At 49.0% G+C, this 26,551-nt stretch overlaps 1 protein-coding gene across 2 annotated transcripts in view; it reads left to right on the top strand.

The window, feature by feature from the left end:
- ANGEL2 (angel homolog 2) overlaps positions 1–26,551 on the top strand; it is a 680,936-nt gene that overhangs the window by 420,769 nt on the left and 233,616 nt on the right. For both annotated transcript variants that reach the window (XM_069608547.1, XM_069608546.1), the window contains exon 4: positions 22,739–22,808. In XM_069608547.1, coding sequence (XP_069464648.1) covers positions 22,739–22,808 — 70 coding nt within the window. The remainder of the gene's footprint in view (positions 1–22,738; positions 22,809–26,551) is intronic.

The raw sequence follows: 26,551 nt of genomic DNA, 5'->3' as shown, positions 1-26,551 counted from the left end.
AAGGAGAGTGAGAACAGGATGTCCTGAATTTTAGAGATGAAGCCAGTGCCGTGCAGAGGGCCTGGGAAGCGACAGCAGAGGTGGAGACTGCGGCGGGATTGGCTAGTTCCTTGCAGATTTTAAAGCGTTCAGCCGAGTTGTTTGAGGCCACAGAGACGTGGGCTTGGATATGAGCTCTCTTCTTGGTTAGGGCAGAGCCGGTATTGCCTTTGGAGCAGGCGGCAGGCCAGTTCCTCAGAGGATGTACATTAAGCACGCCATTTCCTCTCGTCCACCCTACACTTGCGTTTTAGTGTGACGAGGTCCGAGTCATACCAGGAGTTACACTTGACTTTGGCCTTCATGCGGATTCTCATGACTGGGGCAAGGATATCAAGAGTGTCAGATATAGCAGAGTGGAGCGTGGAGAGGGCTTTGTCAGGGTGAGAGTCAGCAAAAGGGGCAGAGGGGGTCTAAAGCCTAGTCTGATATGCGCGTCATAGGTCGGATGACCGAGAAGGTGGGTGGCAGTGATGGAAGTGGCTTGGCCTGGGGGCTGGGGAGGGTGAGGTGGGAGGAGAGGAGAAAGTGATCACTCCAGGAGAGAGGAGTGGAGAGAAGGACAGAAAGGGGAAGGTCTAAGGAGATCAGAACATCCAGAGTGTGCCCTGCAGAGTGAGTTGGGGCAGAGGGGAGAATAGTGGGTGTGAGAGTCGCAGAGGTCATGAAAGAGTCCAAAGGGAGGACAGGAGGCATCAAGGTGGATGTTGAAGTCTCCAAGAAGGAGGAGTTGAGTAGTCGAGGCCAGGAGTGAGGAGGAGAGGTCCGCCCACTCAGAGGAAGGAGATCTGACCAGGTGGCAGATGGATAGTTGCCACAGTAAGGGAATGGCTAGGTAAGAGAGAGAGCCTGCAGATGAGGCATTCAAAAGAGGAGTAGGCCTGCATAGGAGTGACAGAGGCAGGAATCCACTCAGGGAAGATTGGAGCTACACCCCCTCCAGAGCGGTTGGACCTGGGCGCTGAGAGGATCTTGTAGCCGTTAGGTAGGAGCGTGTCAAAGCTAGTGACAGAGCTGGCCACGAACCATGTCTCGGTGAGACCGAGGACATCTAGGTCAAGTTCTTCCAGAAGGTGCCAGATGTCAGAGGGGTGTTTGACAGCAGAGCAAGAGTTAAGAGTGGCAATATGGAGAAGGTTGCCATCCTTGAAGGACTTCCGGGGAGGGGTACAGATCAGAGGTATGCCCTTTGGAGGTGTAGAGGGAGCTCGAGAGGGGGCAGATAGAGAGGGAGAAGGTAAGGTAGCCTCAGAAGAGGCAGAAGGGGGAGGCGCGGTAGCCGAGGAAGAGGAGAGGGGTCAGCAGGAGAAGAAAGGACATTGATGGGGCGCAGGAAGCGTCTATCAAAGAGGTGAAGGTTGGCCTGAGGGCCTTGACCAAGACGGTCCCATTCGAGTAAACATTAATGATGACCTTGGAGGAGTAGGAGGCCAGGAGGGCGTCCCAACGGGTGCCACCATTAATGGGAGAAGAGGAGAAAGGAGATATGAGGGGTCCATAGGTCTGGCGAAGGAACGACAGAGGATGTCGGTGAGTTTCCTTGGCGGAGGCACTGGTGTAGGTATCAGCGATAGGGAGGCCTGGGTTGGAGACCAGAATGTCCTTTTTAAACTTCTTCCTACCAGATTTATTGAGGAGGGCAGGATAGTCAATAGAGAAGCAGTTAGAAAAGACAGGGGAGACAGAGAGCACCATAGAGTAGGTGGGAGAAGAGCGAGGTGGGAGGGAGAGGGGGAGACACTAGAGAAGGACACTAGAGTAGGCGGACAAGACAGTGAGAGGCAAGCATGTTGAGCATTGGGACAAGACGACGACACTCAGGATTATAAAGCTCACAAAATGCATATTATTAAAATCGGAGAGAAAACGCACCTAAGTTTGAGAATCCCGAATGGAGGGAGAAAAGGCCTAGGTTTCACAAAAAAATACTGATATAGTGCATATTGTGAAAACGGGGGAAAACACTGACTGTAAGAGACGAAAGGTGGGAGGGGGTAGGCAGGGAAGCCTGTGTACTATCCTGGTAGACTGACTGGCGTCTCCTGCGGACACCTGCAGACACAACAGGAGCTGCAACTGTGGGAGCCGACCCTTTGCCTACGTGGGAGGGACCAGTCAGGTCCTTATACCAACACACGCACCGATGCTGTCACAGCTACCGGGCTGAGGCATCCTCGGATCCTCCCGGTGCAAGGGTTGAGGGGCCGCTAGGCTCTGTTACCGGGCTTGCGCCTGAGGGGCTCCGCCCTTGTACCGGCATCATGGCCGAGGGGCTATACCCTGTTACCGGCAGTACGTCCGAGGGGACGCCTGAACGCAGCGACCCCCGGAGTGGGGCAAGTCACGCGCCTCACACATGAGACTTGGCAGAGGCTGGCCCAGCGAGCCGAGCAACACGTCGCAGCCACGTGGTAGGCAGCTCAACAGAATGGCAGACGTGCCAGAAAAGGACACCCGTTCGACACTTCTGCAGGACTTTGGCGAAGATAGAGTATCGAACCAGGTACGTGGCCTACGGCCTACCCTTCTTATGCGCAAAGCTGTTTTCCCTTGCGTTCGTATGTACAGGGTCTGCAGCAGCCTCAGCTGCCTCTAGCTACCCCGTCGTGCCCTCCTCCTCATCGACCAGCGAGGACCGGATCTTCGAGAGGTTCCTCAGCCTCATGAAGTCTCCGCATATGGGGGCGATCATCAAGGACGCAGTCAGGGAAGTCCTTCCCGCTATGTTAGCAGCACCACAAACGCCTCTGCCGACGCCTCCGGCCTTGGCGCAGCCGCCTTCTTCCGGCTCCTCAGCCTACTCCACAGGCGGTTCCATGACAGCCGCCTCCTCTTCCTCAGCCTCCGGCCGTGGTTCCAGTGCCACAGCCTCTGGCTCCGGATACTCCTCCTCCACAGGATCCCCCAGACTCTCCGGATACTAATGAGGAGGAGGATCCTGACACTCCATCGGCCAGGGCCTTCCACGAACGTCTCTCGGGCCTGGAGGAATACCTGGGCCTCCCCCAGCCCCAGGTAGAACAGCCGGCAGAGGGCGTCCTTCCAGCCAACCAGAGATTATGGCGGGAAATTGCTGACTTCCTCCCGGAACTACCCGCCCACAGCCAATGGCGTTTTAAGGCGGGGCTAGCCGAAGCCAAGCTCGTGACTCAGGATATCATGGAGTCCACCCTGGCACACATTGATACCTCTGGACGTGCCATCTGTATTGCCACGGACATGAGAAGGATGGCCTGGCTCCGGGCAACCAAGTTCAACCCAGATGTCCAGGATTGTATTCTAGACTTGCCCTCGGAGGGCAGTGACCTCTTTCACACCAGCACAGACGAGGAGCTGCACAAAAAGAACAGCTCTCCGACAGCAAATTCTTTATCCATACTGACAATGGCCACGCCCAAAACGTACTCCCAGTCTCAGCAACGCTCGGATAAGGGTCGCTCATCTGGAGGCTTCCAGGAACAGAGGTCCAGGCAGCTGGAATGCTCGCTGACCCCAAGTCGCCACAAGCAACAAAAAGGGGCAGGGGGCAAGGTCTTCGCCCAGTCCCCCTCCTCCGCCTCTGCATCTGAGGTTAAGAAGTCATGACACACCCCTCAGGGTCTGGGGCAGGCTTGCTCTTCACGCACACTTTTGGCGACCGAACTTGCCGACCCGTGGATCCTGTCAGTAGTCTCCTCGGGGTACCGTCTACCTATTCTACCTATTCCTTCCTCTCCTCGTCTTCCGCAAGTTGGGACAGCAACTCTTTTGGTGGAGATTTGGTCGCTCATACTGAGCCAGGCCATGGAGGAAGCACCATCCTCCCAGCGAGGCTCAGGCTTTTAATCCAGAATCTTCGGCATTCAGAAAAAGAACAAGGCTGGCCTGAGAATTGTACTGGACCTTTCCACCCTCAACCTCTCCTTACCTCTTCAGAGATTCGAGATGGTGACGCCAGCTTTTATTGCGGAGACGACGTGCAGGGGAGACTGGATGTGTTCCCTGTATCTGAAGGACGCCTATCTGTCCCGATTTGGTAACCCTGTCATTCTTTCATCCGGTTCAGGATCATGGGCTGCCATTTTCAGTACAAGGTCCTCCCTTTTGGCCTCAACTCAGCCCCCAGGGTCTTTACCAGACTCATGAATGCTGTAGCAGCCCTCCTCCGGGCTCAGCGCCTCCATATATACCCGTACCTGGACGACTGGCTTAGCAGGGCTACATCTCAGCTACACAACCTAGGCTTTTCGCTCAATCTCAAGAAGTCACAGCTGCAACCCACACAGTCTTCTGGGACATGCGCTCCGAGACGGTCTTCCCCTCGGAGGGCAAGATCTTGGCCATCAGGAGGGCCACATCCCACTTCCTCAGCCGAATCGCTACTTCGGCTTGGTGGTACCAGCATCTCTTGGGTCTTTTTGCAGCGGTACTATTCGGCCGTCCCCCACACAATCCTCATGATGAGGAGGATTCCGCTCCACTTCGCAGCGTCGTGAACCCAGGAGTCGGGCTCTCAGGCCGAAATTATCAAGATCCCCATCTCTCTCCACTCGGACCTCACATGGTGGTCCAGGGACTGCATCCTGCGGACGGGCAAGCCCTTCAGGCCCCCTGCCCCACAGGTGACAATTACCACAGACTCCTCCCTAGAGGGCTGGGGAGCCATCCTGGAGGACCTCTCGGTCCACGGCACGTGGACCAGTCGAGAACAAGAATACCACATCAATTGGTTGCCATCTGGTTAACGCTCAGCCTTCCCCCCCACGTCTCAAGGCAAGGGTTGTCCTCATCCAGACAGACAACTCGACCAGTATGTACTACATCAACAAGCAAGGGGGGGGACCAGGTCCCCTTCCCTGTGCAGACTGGCGATCAACATGTGGGAATGGGCCTTGGAGAACGAGATTTTCCTCACGGCAGTCCACCTTCTTGGGGAATCCAACCTAGAAGCGGACAAGCTCAGCAGGTTGGGAGCAGACAACTACGAGTGGCAGCTGAACTACCTTGTTGCACAGATCTTCCACAGATGGGGCCTCCCCCAGGTGGATCTCTTTGCCACCAGGCACAACAAGAAGTGCTCCCAGTTTGCCTACTGGCAGGGGCAGGCCCTAGGCGACACCTTATGGATCCAGTGGAACGGCATGTCAGCATACGCCTTCCCGCCCACTCCACTGATTCACAGAGTGCTTTGCAAGTTCAAGGAGACTCACCAGCTCAACGTCTTTCTGATTGCTCTGTGCTGGCCAGGCAGGCCATGGTTCTCGGAGCTGCTCAGCCTCTGAGGTCCCTCCAATCCACCTCCCGACGGACCTAGCACATCTTCTGACACAGAAGGGGGGCATGGTCGTCCACCCCGCTCCTCAGAAGGTATCCCTTGCAGTGTGGTTCCTGACCAAGTGACACTCGGCCACCTCAACCTATCCCAAGCCAATCTGGAAATCATACAGGGGGCTCGGAGGAAGGCTACCAGAGCCCAGTATAAAAGTAAATGGACCAGGTTCTGCCACTGGGCGCACACCAAGGATATGGACCCGCTGGCTTGTTCATTGGATGACGTGCTGTCATTCTCAGCGCACCTCGCCAACTCTGGCGTGCAGGTGGACACCTGCCGCACATACCGCTCAGCCATTGGGGCCTACAGGAATTCGGAGGAAGGGTTCTTCTCCTCCAACCTGATCATCAAGAGACATTTGGCCGGACTTGCTAGACTGTACCCGCCCATCAGGAAGCCACACCCTGTGTGGGATTTGAACCTAGTCTTGGGCGCCCTCGTGCACAAGCCATTTGAGCCCATGTGTCCGCGGGCATCAGGCTGGTCACCATCAAGCTGGCCCTGCTAGTTGGCCTCAGATTGGCGCGCAGGGTCAGCGAGATTCAGGCCCTAGTCGCCTCAGAGCCGTAAACTACCTTTCATTTCAACCTAAAGTGCCATCAGCCTTTCACTTAAACAAGGAGATCGTCCTTCCTACATTCTTCGCTGACCCGAAGGACGAGCCTCGGAGTTCTGCACTGCCTAGATGTCAGGCGTGCCCTGAAATTCTACCTGGACAGGGCCATGGGCTTCCGCAAGTCAGATGCCCTATCCATCACTTTTGAAGGCGCTAGGCAAGGCCAGGCCAGGCCATCAGGCCTCCAAAGCTCCATTTCCAGCTGGATGGTCACGGCCATCAAGGAAGCGTACGAGGGCCAGCCTAGACCCCTTACGGCGAACATGCATGCCCACACGGTCAGGGCCAAGGCAACGGCCATCGCCTTTCAGCGCCATGTCCCCTGGCAGGTCACAAGCAGGGCGGCCACATAGGCCACTCCCATCGGCTTTCTGCAAGCATTACTGTTTGGATACCGGCTCCAGTTCAGATGTGGCTTTTGGACGGGCGGTTCTCCGGAACCTGTTTGCTTAAGGAGGGTCTCCTCTCTACCTTGGGGCTACATTCCGTTGTAACAGCCCATGCAGTATAGAGGAAAGGGGACGGGATGTAAGAGTAATTATAAGTTACTCAAGTAGTGACTAACTTACTTAGTCCCCTTTCCTCCATACGTCCCACCATCCTACCCCCTAATAATCTGGTGTCATTAGGCAATGGCAAATCTATTGTCGACGCGTCTTTGGGGACTGAGGTGTGGCACCGGAGGGCGGAGTCAGGGCAGCGCGTGCTCCCAGGGCCGTGTCTCTAAATATAGAGGGGAAGAAGATTTTTCTGGTGAAAAAGGTTAAGTCTCCCGTCCCTCGCAAGGACGCCCATGCAGTATGGAGGAAAGGGGAATATGGACTAAGAGTAGGTTAGTCACTACGGTGAGTAACTTTTAATATAATTACTAATGAACCATCACAATACTTGCAGCAGTGTACCAACAATGTAGTAGTGAGACGCTTAAGCTCCACAGTGATGTACTCGTGCCCTGCCCCATACTAGTTTCCCCCATCCCAGCCCATTTAACGCTTGCAGTATTAAGCTTAAAAAAAGCTGAAATGCTCAGTCGTGGCTTGTGACCTAATATGACCAAAGTAACCGAGACAGCATCACAAACTAAAGTGTTTGCCAACAAAATGTAAGGTAGTCATTTAAAGAATTCCAGCGTCCATTGTGAGGACGTCGACTTTCATAATGACAAAACCCTGGGTAAATCGCACAGAAAAGGCATACCACGCTGTTCAGGGCTTAAACGAGTACAGTCAATTTTAAAGTGAGGGGTGATATATTTTTGTAGAAAGACGTTGCATGTTAAATACACATGGATATTTGCAATACTCCTACGTCCCGTCCCCTTTCCTCCATACTTATGGGACAGTCCTCCGTCCTGTGGGACGGGACCGGAGCACATTGTAAAATGCATCACATTTTTCTTCCTCATACGCAGGGTACCGCACGCGGCCGTAACCCGCCCTTCTTAGCTCCGCCCAGCGCATCGCCCATTAGTCCTTTTCTCTGCTCGCTCGTGACTGGACGCACTTTCGAAGATTTTTTCCTTCAAGTTCCTCCTCCTCTTGTTCTGGCTTAGTGGTCGCGTGGTAGTCAGTCTATGCTGTTTCAGCTAGACTTTCCAAATTGTTCTTGTCAGTGACGCTTTGCTAGGGCCGATCCCCATCCTCTGTGGGTTAGTGTTTGAGTCCGGACCACCGGTGGGACTCGTGCTTTTATTGCTACTCCCTTTCGGTCCGGGCGCTTCAATGTCGTTTGGAGCGGTGGGAGGAGGTGTTTCAACGTACTCCCCGGCGCATTTTCAAACTTTCATCGACGAAAAAAAGAAACGCCCGGTGAGTTATTTATTTTTTTTAGGGCACCCTGGCCAGGGGACTCCTTCCGGGGTCTTCCTGGTCCGGGAGGAGCATCAAAAGCTCTATAACCGGGGCTAGCCCTGAGGTGCCTTCCAGGCCTAAAAATTCTACCTGAGTTTTCTCTGAGGGCATGCGTTAGGGGCCTATTGACACGGATTACATTCCGAGGCCCCCCCTGTGGGGGCTGTTTGTGGGCCCAGTTCTATTGAGGCATTGGGTACCGGAGCTTGCTTCAAGGTCTCCTTGGTTGGAGCTTCCCGTAAAATTACCGGGGTACCCCCTGAGACCTCGTTTGAGGATGTTGACACTGAACGGAAGTTCGAGGCCCCTCGTGAGGAGGCATTTACCGGACTCTGGTCCAAGGCCCGTTATTTAGAGGCTAAGGTGACCAACAGTCCTGAGAGGCCTGTTAAGGTCTTGTCGGTGAGGTGTGTCCCTCATCGTTCCTGCTCTTAAGGGGACCCCAGTTCTGTTGAGGGGGCACGGAGTGAGGTTTTGGACTGGTAATCCCTCTGTTTACCGGCAGTGCGGAGGTCCTTCCTTTGAAGGCTAGTTTGGCTGTTGGGATGTCACAGAAACATTCTAGGCCACACAGTACCGGCTCGGCCAAGGTTCCTTGTGTTAAGGCTAAAATGAAGACCCCCTAACCCACCTGTGGGGACCCCTGCTTCACTTCCACACGTGTTGCATTTCTCCTCAGGTGCTGACAAAATGGCGGCCGTTCCCGCCATGACCACGGTGGCCATTTTGGATACAACCCTTACAACTACGCCATCGGCCCTAGGTGTAGGGGGTGCTTTTTCATGTGAAAATCGGTATCCTTGTGCACATCTGTTTCGTCAAGTTTATGACTGGAACGCTCGGATGCCTCTACCGCACAATGTCTTGCTTCCTGCGGCATCGGTGCCCTTGATTTATGTACAAAACAGTGGGGAGGGGCCCTCTTGGCAACACTCTCCCTTACGCCCCTGGAATTACTCTGCTCATGAGAGGCCTCCTCCTGTTACACCGAAATCATCGGCGGAGGATTCCTTTTTCGGCAAGTTTCAAAAACTGATGCGTTCCGACCCCATGAAAGGAGTACTTTCGAGGCTTGTTCAGGGAGATATGCCCGTCTGCACCGACTGTCCCCGCTGCGGTGCCTGTGCCTCCGCCGGCGCCACCTTTACCGGCTGAGCCTCCCCCAACTCTTCCACCCCTGCCTCTATTGTTCCCAGTGGACAAGGCTATTGTGGCTCCGGATGTGACTCAACCTGATCCGGACCTGTCGGATGAGGTACAGGGCGATCAGGACAGCGCAGACCAGCCCCGCTCGGTCAGAGCTTTTCATGATCGGGTGCTGGACATGGTGTCTGTTAGATGTTCCAGTACCTGAGGCCCCCGCTCTGCGGGAGGGCGTGCTTTCGGAGGCGTTCACCTCATCTCCTTCGGAGCGTACAGTCTTGTTTTTGCAGAAGGACATTTTGGCAGAGGTCCGTGAAGTTTGGGAGAAGCCACACTCTATACTGTTTGTCAACAAGAAGATTAACGTGCGTTACAGGCTCCATTCTTCGGAATACGTGGCCTTCGCGTTGTGTCCGCCCCCCTCCTCCACGGTGTTGGCGGCAGCCACTTTGCAATCCAGACCTGCGTCATCCTCTTCTTCGACGGCTACACAGGTTCTGGCCAAAGAGGAGAAGTTTCTTGACTCCCTTGGGAGGAAGATTTTCGCTAACTCGGCTCTGCAGCTGTGTCAAGCCAATGCAGAACTGGTGTTAGTGGGGGCGAATATGAAAATGTAGAACGGTCTGTCGGAGTTTGAGGAGTTTATTCCTGCTGAAAAGTTGGAAGATTTCAAAGCGGTTTTGTCGGATGCCAGGGTCTTGGCACAGGATCTCCTGGAGGCTGCGGCGCACCACGTTGACACCTCGGCCCGGGGCCATATGCTTGGTGTGGATACATCTCGTCAAGCTTGGATGCACGCCACCAAGTTCTCCAAGGTGGTGCAGGATAAGGTTTTAAGGTTTTGGACCTGCCTTTCGATGGCAAGGAGCTCTTTCACTCTACAACAGACGTGGAGCTGACCAAAACTAAGAACAGCACTCAGACCTCCAAGTCCTTGTCTGTCCTAGTTAAACCTCCTTTCAGGACACAGAGATCGTTGTCAAACCCTCGACCTTCCTCTGGTTTCAGGGTTTTTTTTAGATCGGAAATCCCGCAGGGTTGACACCCCTTTGGGAAATTCCCTCCGAAGGCAGCAACGGAGTCGGTTTTTCTCCTGCTCCTTAACCTCCTCCTCAGGGTCAGGTGGTGCTGCCACCGACAAACCAACAAAATCAGGGTTTTCTGCGCTCGCACGAGACCCCGGTGGGAGGATGCATTCTGTCTCATTGGAAGGAGGTGTGGCAGACCATCACCGAGGACCGGTGGGTCTTGTCAGTCGCTCGGGCGGACTTCCGCTTACCACTTCCCCACCCATCAATCCTCCCTTCCAGCAGTCTGGGTCACCCTCCCTCAGAGCCGAGATTCAGAAGGTACTGGATCTCAGGGCGGTGGCACCCGTTCCTCTAGGGGAGCGAGGGGAGGGCTTCTATTCCCGGCTGTTTACGGTGCCCAAACTCAACCAGGCTGGCCTGCGCACCATCCTAGACCTTTCCCAGTTCAATCTCTCTACCCCAAGAGAAATTCAAGATGATCACGCCCTGTCAGATAAAGTCCTCTTTACAGAAGGGTTATTGGCTCAGCGTGGTGGACCTCCAGGATGCGTATATGCATATCCTGATCTGGAATCCGCATCGGAGATACCTATGGTTTTCTGTGGGGGAGGAGCACTTCCCGTTCCGAGTGATCCCTTTTGGCCTCAGCTCGGCACCACGTGTCTTTATGAAGATGTCAGTTATCGCAGCTTATCTTCGGCTACAGGGTATCCATGTGTATCCGTATTTGGACGATTGGCTGCTGCGCAGTCCTTGTCCGCAGAAAGCCTAGAGCAATCTTCAGTCTCTCCTCCAGCTCCTGTTTCACCTTGGGCTGTCGGTGAACTGGCAGAAATCTTCCATGATGGTCTCTCAGGACCTGACTTTCCTTGGTTTTCGTTGGAACAGACCGACTGCAGAGTTTACCTGACCGGGGACAGAATGGCGGATCTGTTGGCCACGTGTCAGATGTTTGCGCAGACGGAGAGCATGGCGGCCCGGTGGTTCGTGCGTATTGGCTCTTCCCCCTTGCTCGACTCAAGATGAGGCGGATGCAAATGGCTCTTCATTGTTCTTGGCGTCAGACTGTGGATCCGGACTCCAAGATAATATCGATTCCGGCTTTCATGAGAGTGGGCCTGGTGTGGTGTCTCTCAGCAACCTGTCGTAGGTGCGGGTTTCCAAGACCCTGCTCCGATGATGACGATCACGACGGACTCCTCCCTTCTGGGGTGGGGTGCGATGTTGGATCTTCTTCAGGTCTCCGACCTCTGGTCGCCACAAGACAAGTTCCTTCATATAAATAATTTGGAGCTTCTGCCGATTTTCCTGGTGCTCTAGGCGTTCAGGCCAGTCATTACCAACAAAGTGGTTTGTGTCCGCACGGACAATGTGGTGTCCATGTTTTACATCCACAAGCAGGAGGGGCACCAAGTCTCCTCTTGTGGATCTGGCCATTCAGATTTGGGAATGGGCAGTTCAGCATGGTGTCTGGCTGGTGGCAGTACACATCCCGGGCCAGCTGAACGTCACGGCAGATGCCCTCAGCAGACAAACAATGGTCAGCTACGAATGGGAATTGAAAGCAGAGGTCCTCTTGCAGATATTCCTGTGCTGGGGCACTCCAGAAATGGACCTCTTTGCGTCATCGGCAATCAAGAACCTTCCTCTGTATGCCTCCTGAAACTGGCTCGGAGCTTCCTCTCTCGGAGATGCTCTCGAGATTCCATGGCACAACATGAGGGCCTATGCTTTCCCGCCTCTGCCTCTGATTCATCGGACGCTTTTCAAGCTGAAGAACACAGTGAATTGTTCTCTTTTGCTCATAGCTCCATGGTGGCCAGCCAGGTTCTGGTTTTCAGAGCTTCAACATATGTTGGTGTGTTCACCGATCAGGCTTCCGCTAGTTCCCGATTTGCTTCACCAGAGAGATCGACAGCTGTGGCACCCCTCCCCACAATCGTTCAGCTTGGCAGCATGGTGCCCGAGTTCAGATCTTTAGAATATCTCAACCTGTCTGCTGACAACATGCGCATAATTCGGGCGGCCAGGAAGCCCTCGACGAGGTCGCAGTATAAGAGCAAGTGGCTTTGGTTCTGTCACTGGTGCTTAGCCAAACAGTTGGACCCCAGGGTGGCTACGATTGACACAGTGCTGTCCTTCGTCTCTCATCTTGCAGAGTCGGGCATTCATGTCCTGTTATGCAGGAATTATCTTTCGGCTGTGGCTGCCTACCTATCCACGGACCAGTGCTCTTTCTCGCTGTCAAACCCAGTGATTAAACAGCACTTTGCGGGTCTTATGCGTCTTTACCCTCCTGTTGGCAAACCGCATCCGACGTGGGATCTGAACATGGTTTTTACGGCCTTGTGCCATAAGCCTTTCAAACCAATGGCTACGGTAGATCTTGAGCACCTTTTGTGGAAGGTGGCTTTCTTGGTCGCCGTTACCTCGGCAAGGCGAGTAAGTGAGCTCCAAGCTTTGTCGGTGGAGCATCCCGTCTTAGTTGTACACATGGATAAGGTTGTCCTTAGGACAAACCCTTCTTTCCTACCAAAGGTGGTTTCCGATTTCCATCTAAATCAGTCAATCTCGCTGCCTGTCTTCTTTCCAAATCCGGCTTCGGAAGCTGAGAGGGTTTTGCATTACCTGGATGTTAGAAGAGCTCCTGAGTTCTATCTGGACAGAACTTCTGAACTTCGGAGTTCTCAGCTTTTGGTGACCTTTGGTAACCCGCAAGGCAAGCAGGCCTCCAAAGCGACTCTCCAGATGGATTGCTGCTTGTATTACGGAGTCTTACACTGTTCAGGGTCTACAGCCTCCTAAAGGGATTCATACACATCTGGTACGGGGCAATGCAGCTGCTGTTGCCTTTCAAAAGTGTGTCCCCCTGGGAGACCATTGCGAAAGCGGCTACTTGGGCCTCCCCATCGGCTTTTTGTAAACCTTACTGCTTGGACTTGAGCTCCAGATCTGATGCTCAGTTTGGGCAGGCTGTGCTGGAAAACCTTTTTCAGCAAGGGGGTTTCCATCCAACCGTAGTTCCTGTAAGGAGCGTTTGGGAATCTCCCATACGTATGGAGGAAAGGGAACGGGACGTAGGAGTATAACCAGGTTACTCACCGTAGTGACCACCATACTCCTAGTCCATAGTCCCCTTTCCTCCATACGCCCGTCCACCGTCCCCTCTAATAAGGTTCCTCTATCATTGCTTAAAGGTCTCTTACCTGGTGATAGAAAAGGACTGATGGGCGATGCACTGGGTGGAGCTAAGAAGGGCGTGGTTACGGCCATGTGCAGTACCCCGCGTAAAAAGAGGAAGGACACATTTGTGAAAAATGTGATTCTTTTTACAAAGTGCTCCGGTCCGTCCCACAGGACGGAGGAATGTCCCATAAGTATAGAGGAAAGGGGACTATGCACTAGGAGTAAGGTGGTCACTACGGTGAGTAACCTGGTTATTTAAGTGGGAAAATGTGGAACAAATACTATGGTGGGCTTAAACATTCTATGATTTGGTTTGATGGCTATACTAATACTTTTACATTTCAGATGGACATTTATTTAGTTCATAATGTAAGAATGATGTCTCAATTCAAATGCGCATATATGTAGATATGTATTTAAATGTAGGAAATGTACAAACCTTTGTCAAATAACCAGTCTAGGTGCTCGACTGCCTAGCATGCGTAGAAGGTGACATATGTTATAGAGCTCATGTTTATTTTTTTAAATAAACATTTTTTTTTATTGGTTAAAGGCAAATGTATACATATTTAAGAAATGAGTTTTAGGAAAATGTTCCAAGCGCCATTGATGCGGTTTGCTCATCGTGAGTGGGAGTATGTGTAGCTATGTATGTATGTTGAGTATGTTGCATAAGTGAATATTACGCCCATTTAATGGAGAAAAGTTGGGTGCATCTGAGTATATGTAATGGTATGGAGGTGTTTGTATTCGGCTTACGTTTTTGGGCACATTAAGATGCAATAGAATGCATGCATTTCTTGATCTTTTCACTTTGAAATAGGTCTGATCAGCCTTTTATTGTAGTATCACTCTGACGTGCTGTTCCTTTAGCAGCCACGTTTGTTTTCATGGGCGCTTTGTTTGTAGCTTTCCTTTCAGTTTCCTATTTTATTTGTGTCTCTGGGTAGTTGTGGTATTGCCATCTGTGGTGTGAAGAGTGTTTGGTAATTTGAGTGTGCGGTTGGTTTTGCAGGTGACAGGAACTTTGTGTGAAGATGGGTGTGTGTCAGGTTGTGGTTCTACTAGAGTACGGTTACAGAAAGTTAGTTGTGATTATTATTTGGATGGTTGTGATAGTGCCTCGGGCATGGCAGGCTCGAGATCCTGTGTGGCAGGCGGGGTAAACGGAGTATACATCTTGATGGTTGTGAGTGTGGAATATGTGGGCTGTGCTCATAGATGGCAGCTGTGAGACTGGGAGCGGCAGCCCTGGGTAGGTGGTTGTTTATGTGGTGGATTGGAAAGTTAGTTATGTGGATTACCCTTTTAGGGTTGCGAATGTGGGTTGTTTCCAGAGGTTGTGGAGTATGCTTGATGCAGGATCTTACCTTGTCTGGTATGGTGTGAGTCGTTGTGTGTGTGTGTGTGTGTGTTGTGTATGTGTGTGTGTTGTCCTCTTTATAAGGAAGGGGGGGTGGTGTTGGGCTTGCATTGATGTATAGAATGCAAGCCATAGAATGTTAGCTGGGCTGGAACCCTATGTTCCCTCAGGGTTCCAGGAGTGACGGTTGGGTCCCACAGGGCACCACCATCATTGTAGTACTGTACTTGATTGGTTGGAGGGAGGCTTGACTCGGCAATGCCACGTACCTGCGCTTTTCCAGCAAATCTAATGGAAGGAGCATCCGCACAGAACATGCCCTTCCTAGACAGACCTCTTACAGTATGTGCACAAGTCAGGACGACCTCACAAACTATTGTGTATGCCAATATAAAGGTTGACTGCTTGCATGTAAATAGTTCTAAAGAAATGGCACATCAGGTTCTGGATTGGTGAGGAAGATTCTTGGACTAACCTAGAACTTCCTGAAGAGAAGGTTTAGTTTCAAGAAGGGAGGCTGTTGAGATAGAGGCTGGGGTTGCCAACACTGCTGCTTGTGTCTTACCGGACTGCTGTAACCTAAATAAAAGATGTATCTGCATGGATCAGCCTAAACCCTAATCTGTGTTCATAATACAGGGCCCAGGAAATGTTCTCCTGCTCTTAGTGCGTGGCAGATCAATTTAAGTTCTGGGCTTACTGTTTCTGCATGTTCGGAAAATATATTTTTCGTTAAATCCTCTTTTGTTATAGGCTCCATTACCCAATGGTATCTAAGCACTCAAACTAAAATCATGCAGCATGTTAAAAAAATATGCATATAAAGTAAATTTCTCACATTTTCCAGAACTTGAGAAGAACTGTCTCACAGGCTTTAGCTGGTACATATATCAATGTCCATCGACTACAACCAGACTGGCACGATTAAGGCTGCATGATAGTTTCAATCTAGAAATTGTATGTCTATTGCAAAGATTAGACCACATGGAGTTGTTAGAATGGTGTCCTTTTACTTGATTATTAATGCATATGGGGCAGTTTTCATAAAGTGCTTTATGAATAGAGGAAAGTTTAAAGATCCTTTAATTTACTGGAAGTTCAGTCTCCTCAGACTTGGGAAATGTGCCAATTACTAGGACTATGGGTATTTATGTACAACGCAGTATTTAGTAAAATGTCAAGTTTTTTAATCACATGTTTAGATGCACACGCATTTGTGTTTCAGAAAGTAGCGGTCGCGGTTGTATGAGCAACATTAGATAGCTGATCTCATAGCTGTAAGCTGAGGCTCTGTAGAAAGAGCACCGTCTAATATATCTCCCATCGTTTCTTTTTGTTAAGTGGACTCTTTGGTAACTGCCAATGTTGTAGCTGGATATTTTTAAAGGGCTTTGTTCGTGTTTTGAAGGAGAATACGTTATTACTACAAAATATCGCAGAAATGTCTAATTTTTAAAGCCCCATTTCACTGCAACTGTTTGTGGGGGCATCAGTTTAGTTGATAAATGTTGAGAGGGGGGGGGCAAGCTGTGTGTGGGGGGGAATCTCGCACCACATATATATGCAGTGAAATGGTGTTAAAGGGAAAAGAAATGCGGCATTTTTGGATTTTCAGAGTGTATATTTATTTTAGACATAGATCCCAAGGGTACAATCTGGATTTTAGTTAGGATTTGAGCTTAACCAATTGTCCGTCCATTAATCTTTTGAGCTTTTTAAAAAATATATTGTATTCGCAGTATATTAGATTGCTGGTCTTTCACAAGACTGAAAACTTGAGTAAAAGAAAGCGGAAGGCGGCAGAAGTTTAGTGTAAGCAGTATAAGGGCGCGACAGGGCAGTAGACCCTGGTTATTTTCATTGAACTTTAACCAGTTATTAAAATAATATTTGTTTTTTTCAAAGATGCGCTGCCTCTTCTTTTCGGTAGATTTCAGCTTCATGGCTGACATGTTTTATGAAAGAAGGTAAGTATTTCTTTAAAGATAAATATTTGTTTCTACTGTTAAAATAAATAAATAAAAAGCGTACGCACCTGCCTATTTCAATACCTTATCGGTTACAGCTGGCAAGCTTCCTCAAGCTTCAAAGTTGTCAGGGAGTCCTTTTGAAGCTTCAGTACAGTCTACTTCGTTATCTGGTTTTGGGAGGAAGGCACTCTAAACGGCATTTGGTGGTTGCAAAGTGAGATAATGTTAACTTAGCTTTCCAGAATCTAGCAGTTGTAAATACTGTTATTTGGAGTTATAACTTGCTGAAGAAATCCAGACCTAGATTCTGATCATCCCAAAACATGGTCATAATTGATTTTCTCTTATTTAGTACATTTTCCATAGTAATCTGCTTCTGCTGGTCCCTCTTGGGTCCCTCTTGACAGTGTTTTATGACTCCTCCCCTACAATTTACCAGTTGCCAAATGGCGAATCTTCCTGCACAAAATCAAGTTTCGGGCCTTTCTTAACTTCAAGAAATATGACTAATGCCAATCTGTATTTCTAAAAACTTTCTTTATTGGTGTACTTGGCATTTTACATCCGAACATATGGCTTGATTTACAGCGGATGAGGCAAATGATCAAGGCCAGAGCCTGGGTACAGTGCATACAGGAGGGGTAGCTTGCAACAGGAAGGAAGGGTTACTGTAATGATCAGCAGTTCAGGTTAGAGTTCAGTAGAGGCTCGAGACTAGACTGACTGCGAGGTCAGCAGGAGTAGCCTGTGCAGGCAACACATATACAAGATCTAGTTTGAGTGGGCTCCATATGTCTCTTGGGCAGGATTTCCTCCAGATCATTAGCCCACAAAGCATCGCTAAGCTTGGTGAGAATCTTCACGCTCATCCATCGCAGTAAAATACGTTTAGCAAGGAGAAAGCACAGATTTACAAATTTGCTCATACAGCCCATGGTGGGCTAAAAAACATGGAATAAACAATGCATTGGTGAGGGGTTGACACGCTGACTGTCATTTTCCGATATTATCATACACCTTCCAAAAAGGTGTAAGTAATGGGCCGTCCCATATTATGTGGAAATATTTGGCGTTAGCACTGTTGCACTTCAGGCCTGCGCCCATTCCTTCCCTGGAAAACAACCATATACTGGCTGGCGTGTAATGGTATTGGTGCAGTACTTACAACTGTATACGTTGGAATCTGGAGTTGTAGGACACTTTTCGAGTCTGTGTTCACATGTCTGCCCAAAGATAGTCTGTGATGTCCTCTGCAGGTCCCTCGCCCATTTAGAGTGAGCATTGAGCAGTGGCACTATAAAGTGGCTCTGCATCCGATGTTACATGGAGGACGTTGGACCTCTGCTTTCACTCATTGTCAGATGTAGCCCAATATCATATCGCACTCTGGTTCCACGTGAAATCTTATCCCACTGCTTTTGCATGCTTTGCCCAGGCCCGCATACTGCAGTCATGAGCATTTACGGTGCATGAGTGTAGGTATGTCACTTGCCAGCATAAAGTTACCTTGCAAGTACATGGCCCCCAATATATAAATAGCTAATACCCAAAAGTGCCTAGAGCACACCTATTTCAGAAAATTGTTGATGGTTTAGGATAATTAGTGGGGTGCAGGGGAGAAAACCAACCCTGACACTGGGCTGTATCAAACAATGTGAAAACAGCAGGTGTCCACAATCTTGTGGAGCACTCCTGTCCCCAGCACACCCTGTATTTATTGTAAATACAAACTATTTCTAATGTATTAGAAAAACAATTTATCAAACAAAAATTCATCTAGGTAGTTCTTTATATAAAAAGGATGTAGAAGTATACATGTGTTCATTCACCATAATGAGTTCAAACTGTTACAATCTCCTCATAGTGTGATATTTTCAATTAGTACACCTTTGATCAATTTGATCTGATTTTTCGGGTAGACATCAGCATAATCTGGATCATCCACAATTCACACACATAACATAGCAGTTCATTAATACTAGTCATATATGTTAAGGGTATCCTTGGGTGCCTTTTAGTTGACAAGTTTCGGGGCAATAGTATCCCCTTCCTCAGAAGTAATCTACCAGCAATTTTCCTTCTCAGTATATCTACAAAGTAAAATAGATATTTTTAGTTATCATAACACTGAAACCTCTCTCTCTGTCTTGTCTTAGACATAATCCTTATAATCACCTGGATGTGTGATCTGCTTTTTTTTGTAAATCCTTATACTTTAATGGTGTGCTCCCAAATGGCCGGTCCTAAAAAACCGAGAAAACTAATGGGAGTCCAAAGAAGTTCCAGAACCCAAATTAAAAATAGGCCTAGAGAAGCCTAAAATTTCTCATCAATTCTTCAAATAAAAAAAAGTAGTCCCAATAATTAACCGATTCTTTTATAGTCGCAGTAATGTGGGGACTTGCTCACTGGAGTGGTGTTACAAGTATAGTAGATTTGCATTAGCCAGATAACCAGTAAACATATAGGCAAAGAGAAAGCCCATTTAAGTTGTACCGCACCCGAATGCCACACAAACCTGAATGTTTCCGTCTTCAGGTCTTTGAAGGACCGGCCCAGCCATAATGGGATATTATGAAAAAGGTCGAGTAGTTTAGGGAGTATTGTCATCTTAATGAGCGCTACCATACCAGCAATAGTAATGGGTAGTCTGGTCCAACTCTTAAGCTTAATCCAGCTGCGCCAAATACTTCATAATTGCAGTTATATAGCATGGCACCTTGTCTGGCTGCTAAGATCCCCAAGTAGCGGATGGTGGAGAGGAGCAATGCTAACCCCTGCAGATCAAGTGGCTCAATGGTGGCATCTGTTGGGAGGAAAAATTCAAACTTGCAATTAACTTTGAGGCCCGATATTTCCAAGAAATCTAGGATATCTTTCATGATGGGATCCATGTGGGCGTGGGGGTTCCTGATATACCGTAGTGTCCATCTGCGTAAAGGGAAATCATTTCAGGTTCCCCAGTCATTCCGATTCCCTGGTGTCTATGCGTATGAGGTCTGCTAATGGTTTGATAGTAATAGCAAATATTAGCAGCAATACGGGGAAGACTTGGCAGGTGCCTCTGGCTTTCATGAATTTTGGGTATAATGTTCCATTAGTGTTTACCCTAGCTGTTGGGGTCGCTTATAAGAGGTATAAATACGAGAGGAACCATGGGTCAAACCCGCATTTTATAATATTCTAAAATCCGAAGGAAAAGACAGAAATCATTTAAATACAGGAAAAAAACTTGTATTTATGTAATATTTCCTTCCAAAACTAAATTTCTTATACAACTCAGAAATAAGAAATATAAGAAAACGATTCAAAGATAAAACCAAAGAAATAGCAGAGCCCCACATACGACACAAAACACATTTCTAGATACCTCTGAACAGTAAATTGTTCTCTTTGAAAAACCTAGTTCGTTCTTTAACAAATAATGTACACTCTACTACCAAGTGTTTCAAGGTCTCGCAGGTGTTACTAACCCCACAGAACCTACATTCCTTGTCAAATACAGTTAACCCCTCCTGCATATTCGTGCTGTTCCAGCTTTTAACTTTCTCAAACAGGTAGTTGGTTTAACTTAAAATGCATAAAGTTCATGCGGATTACAGGACAGGGAAACTTTTGAACATATAGAGGCAGACATTCCCTAATATGTATAAACCTAGAGGACTCCACAAAACCTGTATACGCCTCAATACAGTCAACCATCTCAACCCAATCAGACCTAAACAGAGACTTTTTAATATGCCCCGGTCTGAGAATCAAATCCTCTTCAGATGCACAAATATAGACCAACACAGAGTACATCCGTTTGTTAAACTCGCTCAATGATGGTACAGATCCTGCTAACATGACAACCTTAAGATTCTCATGCAGGGAAGTTTTAGGGGGAGCAATTATTCTTCTAAAGAGAGAAAACTGTCTCCAAACATACCTAGCCTTTAATGATACCAGACACAATTCATGTCTATTGATGGCATTTGTAATAGCCATAGAGACCAAGTACAATCTTCCATAGTACTCCCTGGATAGTATTCAAAGGATCACCCATATTTTGAGAGCACAGGTCAAGTCCGTAGAGAATAATAGCCTCAAATTTGGCCAAATCGTATCGTCTAAGGGGAATGAGGGAAAATGTACATACTTTCTGCTTTAAGAATTTCATATGAGCAGTACGTTTCTTGGCTTTGTTATTCAGAATAGATTTCCAATGTTCAGTACTGACCCTACTAGGTAAACTACGGTCTTGACTTGCTCAACAGTATCGGTTCCCATAGTCCAAGCATATTGTATATCCTTTTTTCTTTTTCACAATACCAGGGCTTTTGATTTTGAGACATTAGGGAAAACATTTTCCACTGCATATTCATAGAAAAGCTGCATCTTAACTGTAAGACTTCGCAGAGTTCTGACAAACAGTATGAAGTCGTCTGCATAGGCCACCCACTCCAACCTAACACTCCTAACCTTGACGGTGCAATGGAGGGACCCTGCCACAGTCCCTCAGCATCCCACCTATAGAAGTTGAAGAGTGTAGGGGCCAGAGTACACCCTTGCATAACACCTGTAAAGGTAGGTATCTCGAGAGATATCACCATCTTCAGATAATCGTACACAGATGGAAGTTTTGGAGTGCAGCAAGGCAATCAGCTGTACCATGTTATGGGGAATGCCCAAAGAAAGCATTTTGTACCAAAGCCTAGATCTGGTCACCCCATCAAAGGCACAAGTCATGTCCAAAGATGCCAAATACACATCCCCTTTGGTTGAAGTTTCATCCATCAACAACTTGAAGGCCACTAACCTGTTCACACAAAATACAGCTGAGCGACATCTTTGGAGTCTAACTTTAAACAAGGCTATCGACCCCTTTTGTGGAGCTGTGCAGGAACCACTTATTTCTTTGTTGGAGAAATCATACTATTCATAGACCGTGTGCAAGAAGATTGCTAAGAAGCACAAGCTGGCCTCCAGGTCATTTTGATCACAGACTTTGCCAAAGCCTGCTTCGCCAAGTGAACTTCGATTAATTGTAGGGCGTTTGTGGGGACTCGCTATGTATTTTCTTGACATAATTTGAACAGAACATTGGGCCCACAGATCTTTAAGAAGGACATTTGAGTTGGGTTGCATATATCTGGAGCATGTGCAAGCTACATCATTGCCTGAGGATCTCGCATCACGTTGAGAAACCAAATCTTTGCCCCTTAACCAACCTTCATTTCTTTGTGATATGACACTCTTTAATAGTGTGTAGTTGCTTTCTAGTTAGGTCCATGCTTTTGAACTCCACACATACTGGCAAAGCTTTTATATCTCTCGACAGGATATAATATCTGTTAACGAGTGACGTGGGGGAGTGTAGCATGCCTGTGGAGTGGGGAGATCTCAATAAGGGCAACATATATGTATTCCTGGAGTCCTAGTTTGTAATAAGTGGTGGTGATAATGGAACAGTTGAAACACTAAGACCAAGCCACTGTGATTATTCCCAGGAGCTATCCATTTGCAAAATGGGGTGCCAACGAGGAACAGAAGTAGATAGAGGTACAGAGTGTTTCAACAGTGAGTGTTCAAAAAATCATTCATGGTCGACCCGTTTTTTCTTTCTTGGCAAAGCATGGAACTCCAGACCTGGGCTGAAGAAAACCTCTGCATGTAGTTAGCATGAAGAGCGTTGCCACTGAGCGGAGGTGCAATTCTTTGGAGAAGTGCTTTTATTCTGTACCTAGGGAAGTGATTATAGATCTCCACTGCCTTTATCTTTCTGCCAGTTCATGTAGAACACCCTAAAGAACAACGCTCCTTTTGCTTACATTACTCACCTGTCCTTTGCGCCCCCTTTAGTTGGTCCTTTTTGTCCTGTGCATGGACATAACTTGCTTCCTGTACGGTGGAGTTCGCAAGGTTGGGTTTGACTACGTAGTTGTCACAAGAATGCGTTATCTCCTTATGAATCTTTTTAAGTTGCTGGGCAATGGTTTTTGGTTTAGCCTTCACAGGAAGTATGTGATGCAGTTTGTGCACATGCTGTGCCTTAATTCAGTATCTAAATCATACTTTAGTGTTGTTATCCTACCACTAAAAGCCATGTTCTGTTCTAGTAACTGTTTCAGAGAATTGTCAAGTCTCAAGTACGTTTAAAACAATGACAAATTTGTTTACTGTTATCAATGCAAGAATATTTAAGATATTAACATGCTCAGTAATTTGCTATATTTGTATTATTCTTTAGGTACTTTGTTTACAAGAAGTCCAGGCAGAACATTACATAGCACAGATAAAGCCAACTTTGGAAGCCCTTGGTAAGAATGGTGTTCACTTTTAAAACTGCAGTATTTCTCTGGAGTGTCAAAGCTTCAGAAAAGAACATAATGGGAAACCCATATCAATGGAAGTAATTAAGCCAACAAATAAAGGATAAGCTCACATTCTATATAAATGTGCCAGAAGGAAAGTACGCTACAACTAAATTCAAGGTTTAAGTATCGAAAGGTAATACTCCTACGTCCCGTCCCCTTTCCTCCATACTTATGGGACATCTCTCCGTCCTGTGGGACGGGACGGGACCGGAGCACTTTGTAAAAAGCATCCAAAAAATGTTGCAAAAATGTGTCCTTCCTCTTTCTTGTGCAGGGCCCAGCACGCGGCCGTAACCCCGCTCACCTTGGCTCCGCCCCGCGCATCGCCCATCAGTCCTTTTCTCCACTTGTTCGAGACTGGACGCACTTGCATCCGCAGAAGATTTTCTTCCCTTTTTCCTCTCTGGCTCTCATAGCGATCGTGTAATAGTCTGACATTTGTTCAAACTAGATTTTCCTGATTGTTCATCATGTTGCCAACGGTTCGCGAGGGTGGATCCCCATCCTCTTTGTTTCGAGTGTTTGGGTCTGGATCACCGTTTGGACTCCTGTATTTAGTGTGATTCCCTTTCGGTCTGGACTCCGTCGGTTGGAGCGGTGGGAGGAGGTGTTCTGACGAACTCCCCCTTCGCATGTTCACGCGTTTATCGATGAAAAGAAGAAGCGCCAAGTAAGTTCTTTACTTTTCAGAGCACCCCGGCCGGGAGACACCTTTCTGGGTTTTTCCCGAGCCGGGAGGGGCGTTGATCGCTCTCTCACCGGGGATTGCCCTGAGGTGTCCGTTGGGCCTAATAATTGTACCAGAGTTTTCTCCGAGGGTCTCTGTAAGGGGCCTGTGGATACTGAAGCACGCTCCGAGGCCCCTCCTGTGGGGGCTCCTTGTAGACCCAGTTCTACTGAGTCGTGGGGTACCGGAGCTCGCTCTGAGGCCTCTCTATCGGCTTCCCTCAAAAATAAGACCGGGGTGCGCCCTGAGGCCTTGGTTGGTTTTGGTGTTACCGAACGGATGTTCGAGGCCCGCGCTAGTAAGGCTGTTACCGGACCTGGGTCCGAGGTCCCTCATACAGAGGCTAAAGCTACCAACATTTCTGAGAGGCCTGACAAGGCCTTATTGGTGAAGGTTGTTTCTCACAGCTCCCGCTCTTGCGGCGACACCAGATCTGTTGAGGGGGCAAAGAAGGAAAATTCTTCTTTTACGGGCAGTGCCGAGGTCCTTCCTGGGAAGGCTGATTTGGCGGTTGGTATGTCGCAGAAACATTCCAGGCCTCATAGTACTTGCTCTGCTGAGGTTCCTTACGTTAAGGCTAAACTTAAGACCCCCTGATCCATCGACTGGGACCCCTGCTTCACTTCCTCACGTGCTGCAGTTCCCCTCAGGTGATAACAAAATGGCGGCCGTTCCCGCCACGACCGCGGCAGCCATTTTGGCTGCTACCCCTACAACTACACCATCGGCCTCAGGTGTAGGACTTGGCTCTGGGGGTGAACCTAGAGTTCCTTGTGTGCATCCTTTTCGGCCAGTCTATGACTGGAATACTCGGATGACCTTCCGCACAATGTTTCATTGCCTGTGGGGTCGGCACCTTTGATTTTTGTGGATACTTCGGGAGATGGGCCGGTGTGGCAACCTTCCCCGTTACGTCCCTGGAATTATCCTCCTCATGAGAGGCCTCCTCCGGTTTCGAAACAGTCCTCAGAGGAAGCCTTTTTAGGCAAATTTCAGACGCTTATGCGTACCGAATCCCATGAGGGAATATTTCAAAGGGCTTTTCAGAGAAATCTGTCCACCTGCGCCTCCGGCTCCACCAGTTCCTCCGGTGGTTCCGCCGGCGCCCCCCTGACCTACGGTGCCTTCTCCTACTCTTCCGCCTTTGCCTCTATTGTCCCCCGTGGACAAGGCAGCGCCTGACATGGCTCAGCAGGATCCTGACCTGTCGGGTGACGCGCAGGGCGATCTCGACAATGAGGACCTGCCCCGTTCTATTGGAGCTTTTCATGACCGGGTACTGGACATGATGTGCTTCTTGGATGTTCTGGTGCCTGTGGCACCCGCTCTGCAGGAGGGCGTGCTTTCCGGGGCGTTCACCCTGTCTCCTTTGGAGCGTACCAGCCTGTTCTTGCAGAAGGATGTTCTGGCCGAGGTCCGCAGGGTCTGGGAAAAGCCACACTCTGGACTTTTCGTCAATAAGAAAATTGACGCGTGATAAAGGCTGCATTTTTCGGAAGAGGTGGCCCTGTCGTCTTGTCTGCCCCCCTCCTCCACAGTGGTGGCTGTGGCCACTTTACAGTCCAGGACTGCAGCATCCTCTTCCACGATGGCTACTCAGGTTCTGGGAAAGGAGGATAAACTCCTTTCCTCCCTTGGGAGGAAGATTTTGGCCAACTCGGCCTGGCAGCTCCGGCAGGCCAATGCCGAACTGGTGTTAGCGGGGGCTAATATGCGGATGTGGAAAGGTCTGTCGGAGTTTGAGGAGTTCATCCAGGTCGAAAAGCTGGAAGATCTTAAAGCAGGATTTTCCGACGCCAGGATCTCCTGGAAGCTGTGGCTCATCACGTAGACGCCTCGGCTCGGGGCCTTATGCTAGGGTTTGATACCTCACGACAGGCGTGGCTGCATGCCACCAAATTCCATTTCATGGTAAGGAGCTCTTTCATTCTACAACAGATGTAGAGCTGACCAAGACGAAGGATAGCACTCAGACAGCTAAGTCCTTGTCAGTCCTTGTTAAAACCCCTTTCCCTGTTGTCGCAAAGTCGACCCTCCTCTGGCTTTAGGGGCTTCCTAGACCGGAAATCTCGCTGAGTGGATACCCCGTCGGGGAATAACCAGCGGAGGCAACAACGGACTCCGTTTTTCTCCCGCTCCTCAGCCTCCTCCTCAGGTTCAGATGGCAACACCACCGAGAAACCTACAAAATGAGGGTTCTCTGCGCTCGCACAAGGGAGGACACATTGCGTCTCATTGGGAGGCGTGGCAGACCATTATGGAAGACAGATGGGTCTTGTCAGTCGCTCGGGCGGGCTTTCACTTAACCCCACCCCACCCTTCAACCCTCCTTTTCAGCTGTCGGGTTCGCCCTACCTCAAAGAGGAGGTTCAGAAACCTCTGGACCTCAGAGCTGTAGAACCCGTTCCTCTTGGGGAGCGAGGGGAGGGCTTCTACTCCCGGTTGTTTACGGTGCCCAAAGCCAACCAGGCTGGCCTGCGCACCATCCTAGACCTTCCCAGTTCAATATTTTCCTACCCTAAGAGAAATTCAAGATGATCACGCCCAGCCAGATACGGTCCTCCTTGCAGATGGGCGATTGGCTCAGCGTGGTGGATCTTCAGGATGCCTACATGCATATTTTGATTTGGAATCCACACAGGAGATATCTCCGTTTCTCTTTGGGAGAGGAGCACTTCCAGTTTCGAGTGCTTCCTTTTGGCCTCAGTGTTATGATAGAAGGAAGGCTTCAATCTCCCAGTCATTTATAATAAAGACCTTTATTAAAAGGTTAAGTAGATACATAGGAGGACCCCCAGCAGGAGGCTCACAACCATCCTCTTCAGCCTTGCCTCTTCAATCCCCTCCACTCTAGAACTCTATACATATAATGCATTTGTATGTTCTATGGTAACTAAAGTGACAGCATGTAAAGTGGAGTGATTGTTAAACACTTGAAAGCTGGCAGAAACACTGGCAG

The sequence above is a fragment of the Ambystoma mexicanum genome, chromosome 4q (genome assembly GCF_040938575.1).
Source record: "Ambystoma mexicanum isolate Mex_15411 chromosome 4q, UKY_AmexF1_1, whole genome shotgun sequence".
Classification (NCBI taxonomy): Eukaryota; Metazoa; Chordata; class Amphibia; order Caudata; family Ambystomatidae; genus Ambystoma; species Ambystoma mexicanum.
Note: the sequence above shows the minus strand (reverse complement) of the source record. Positions and strands in the feature narration are given on the sequence as shown.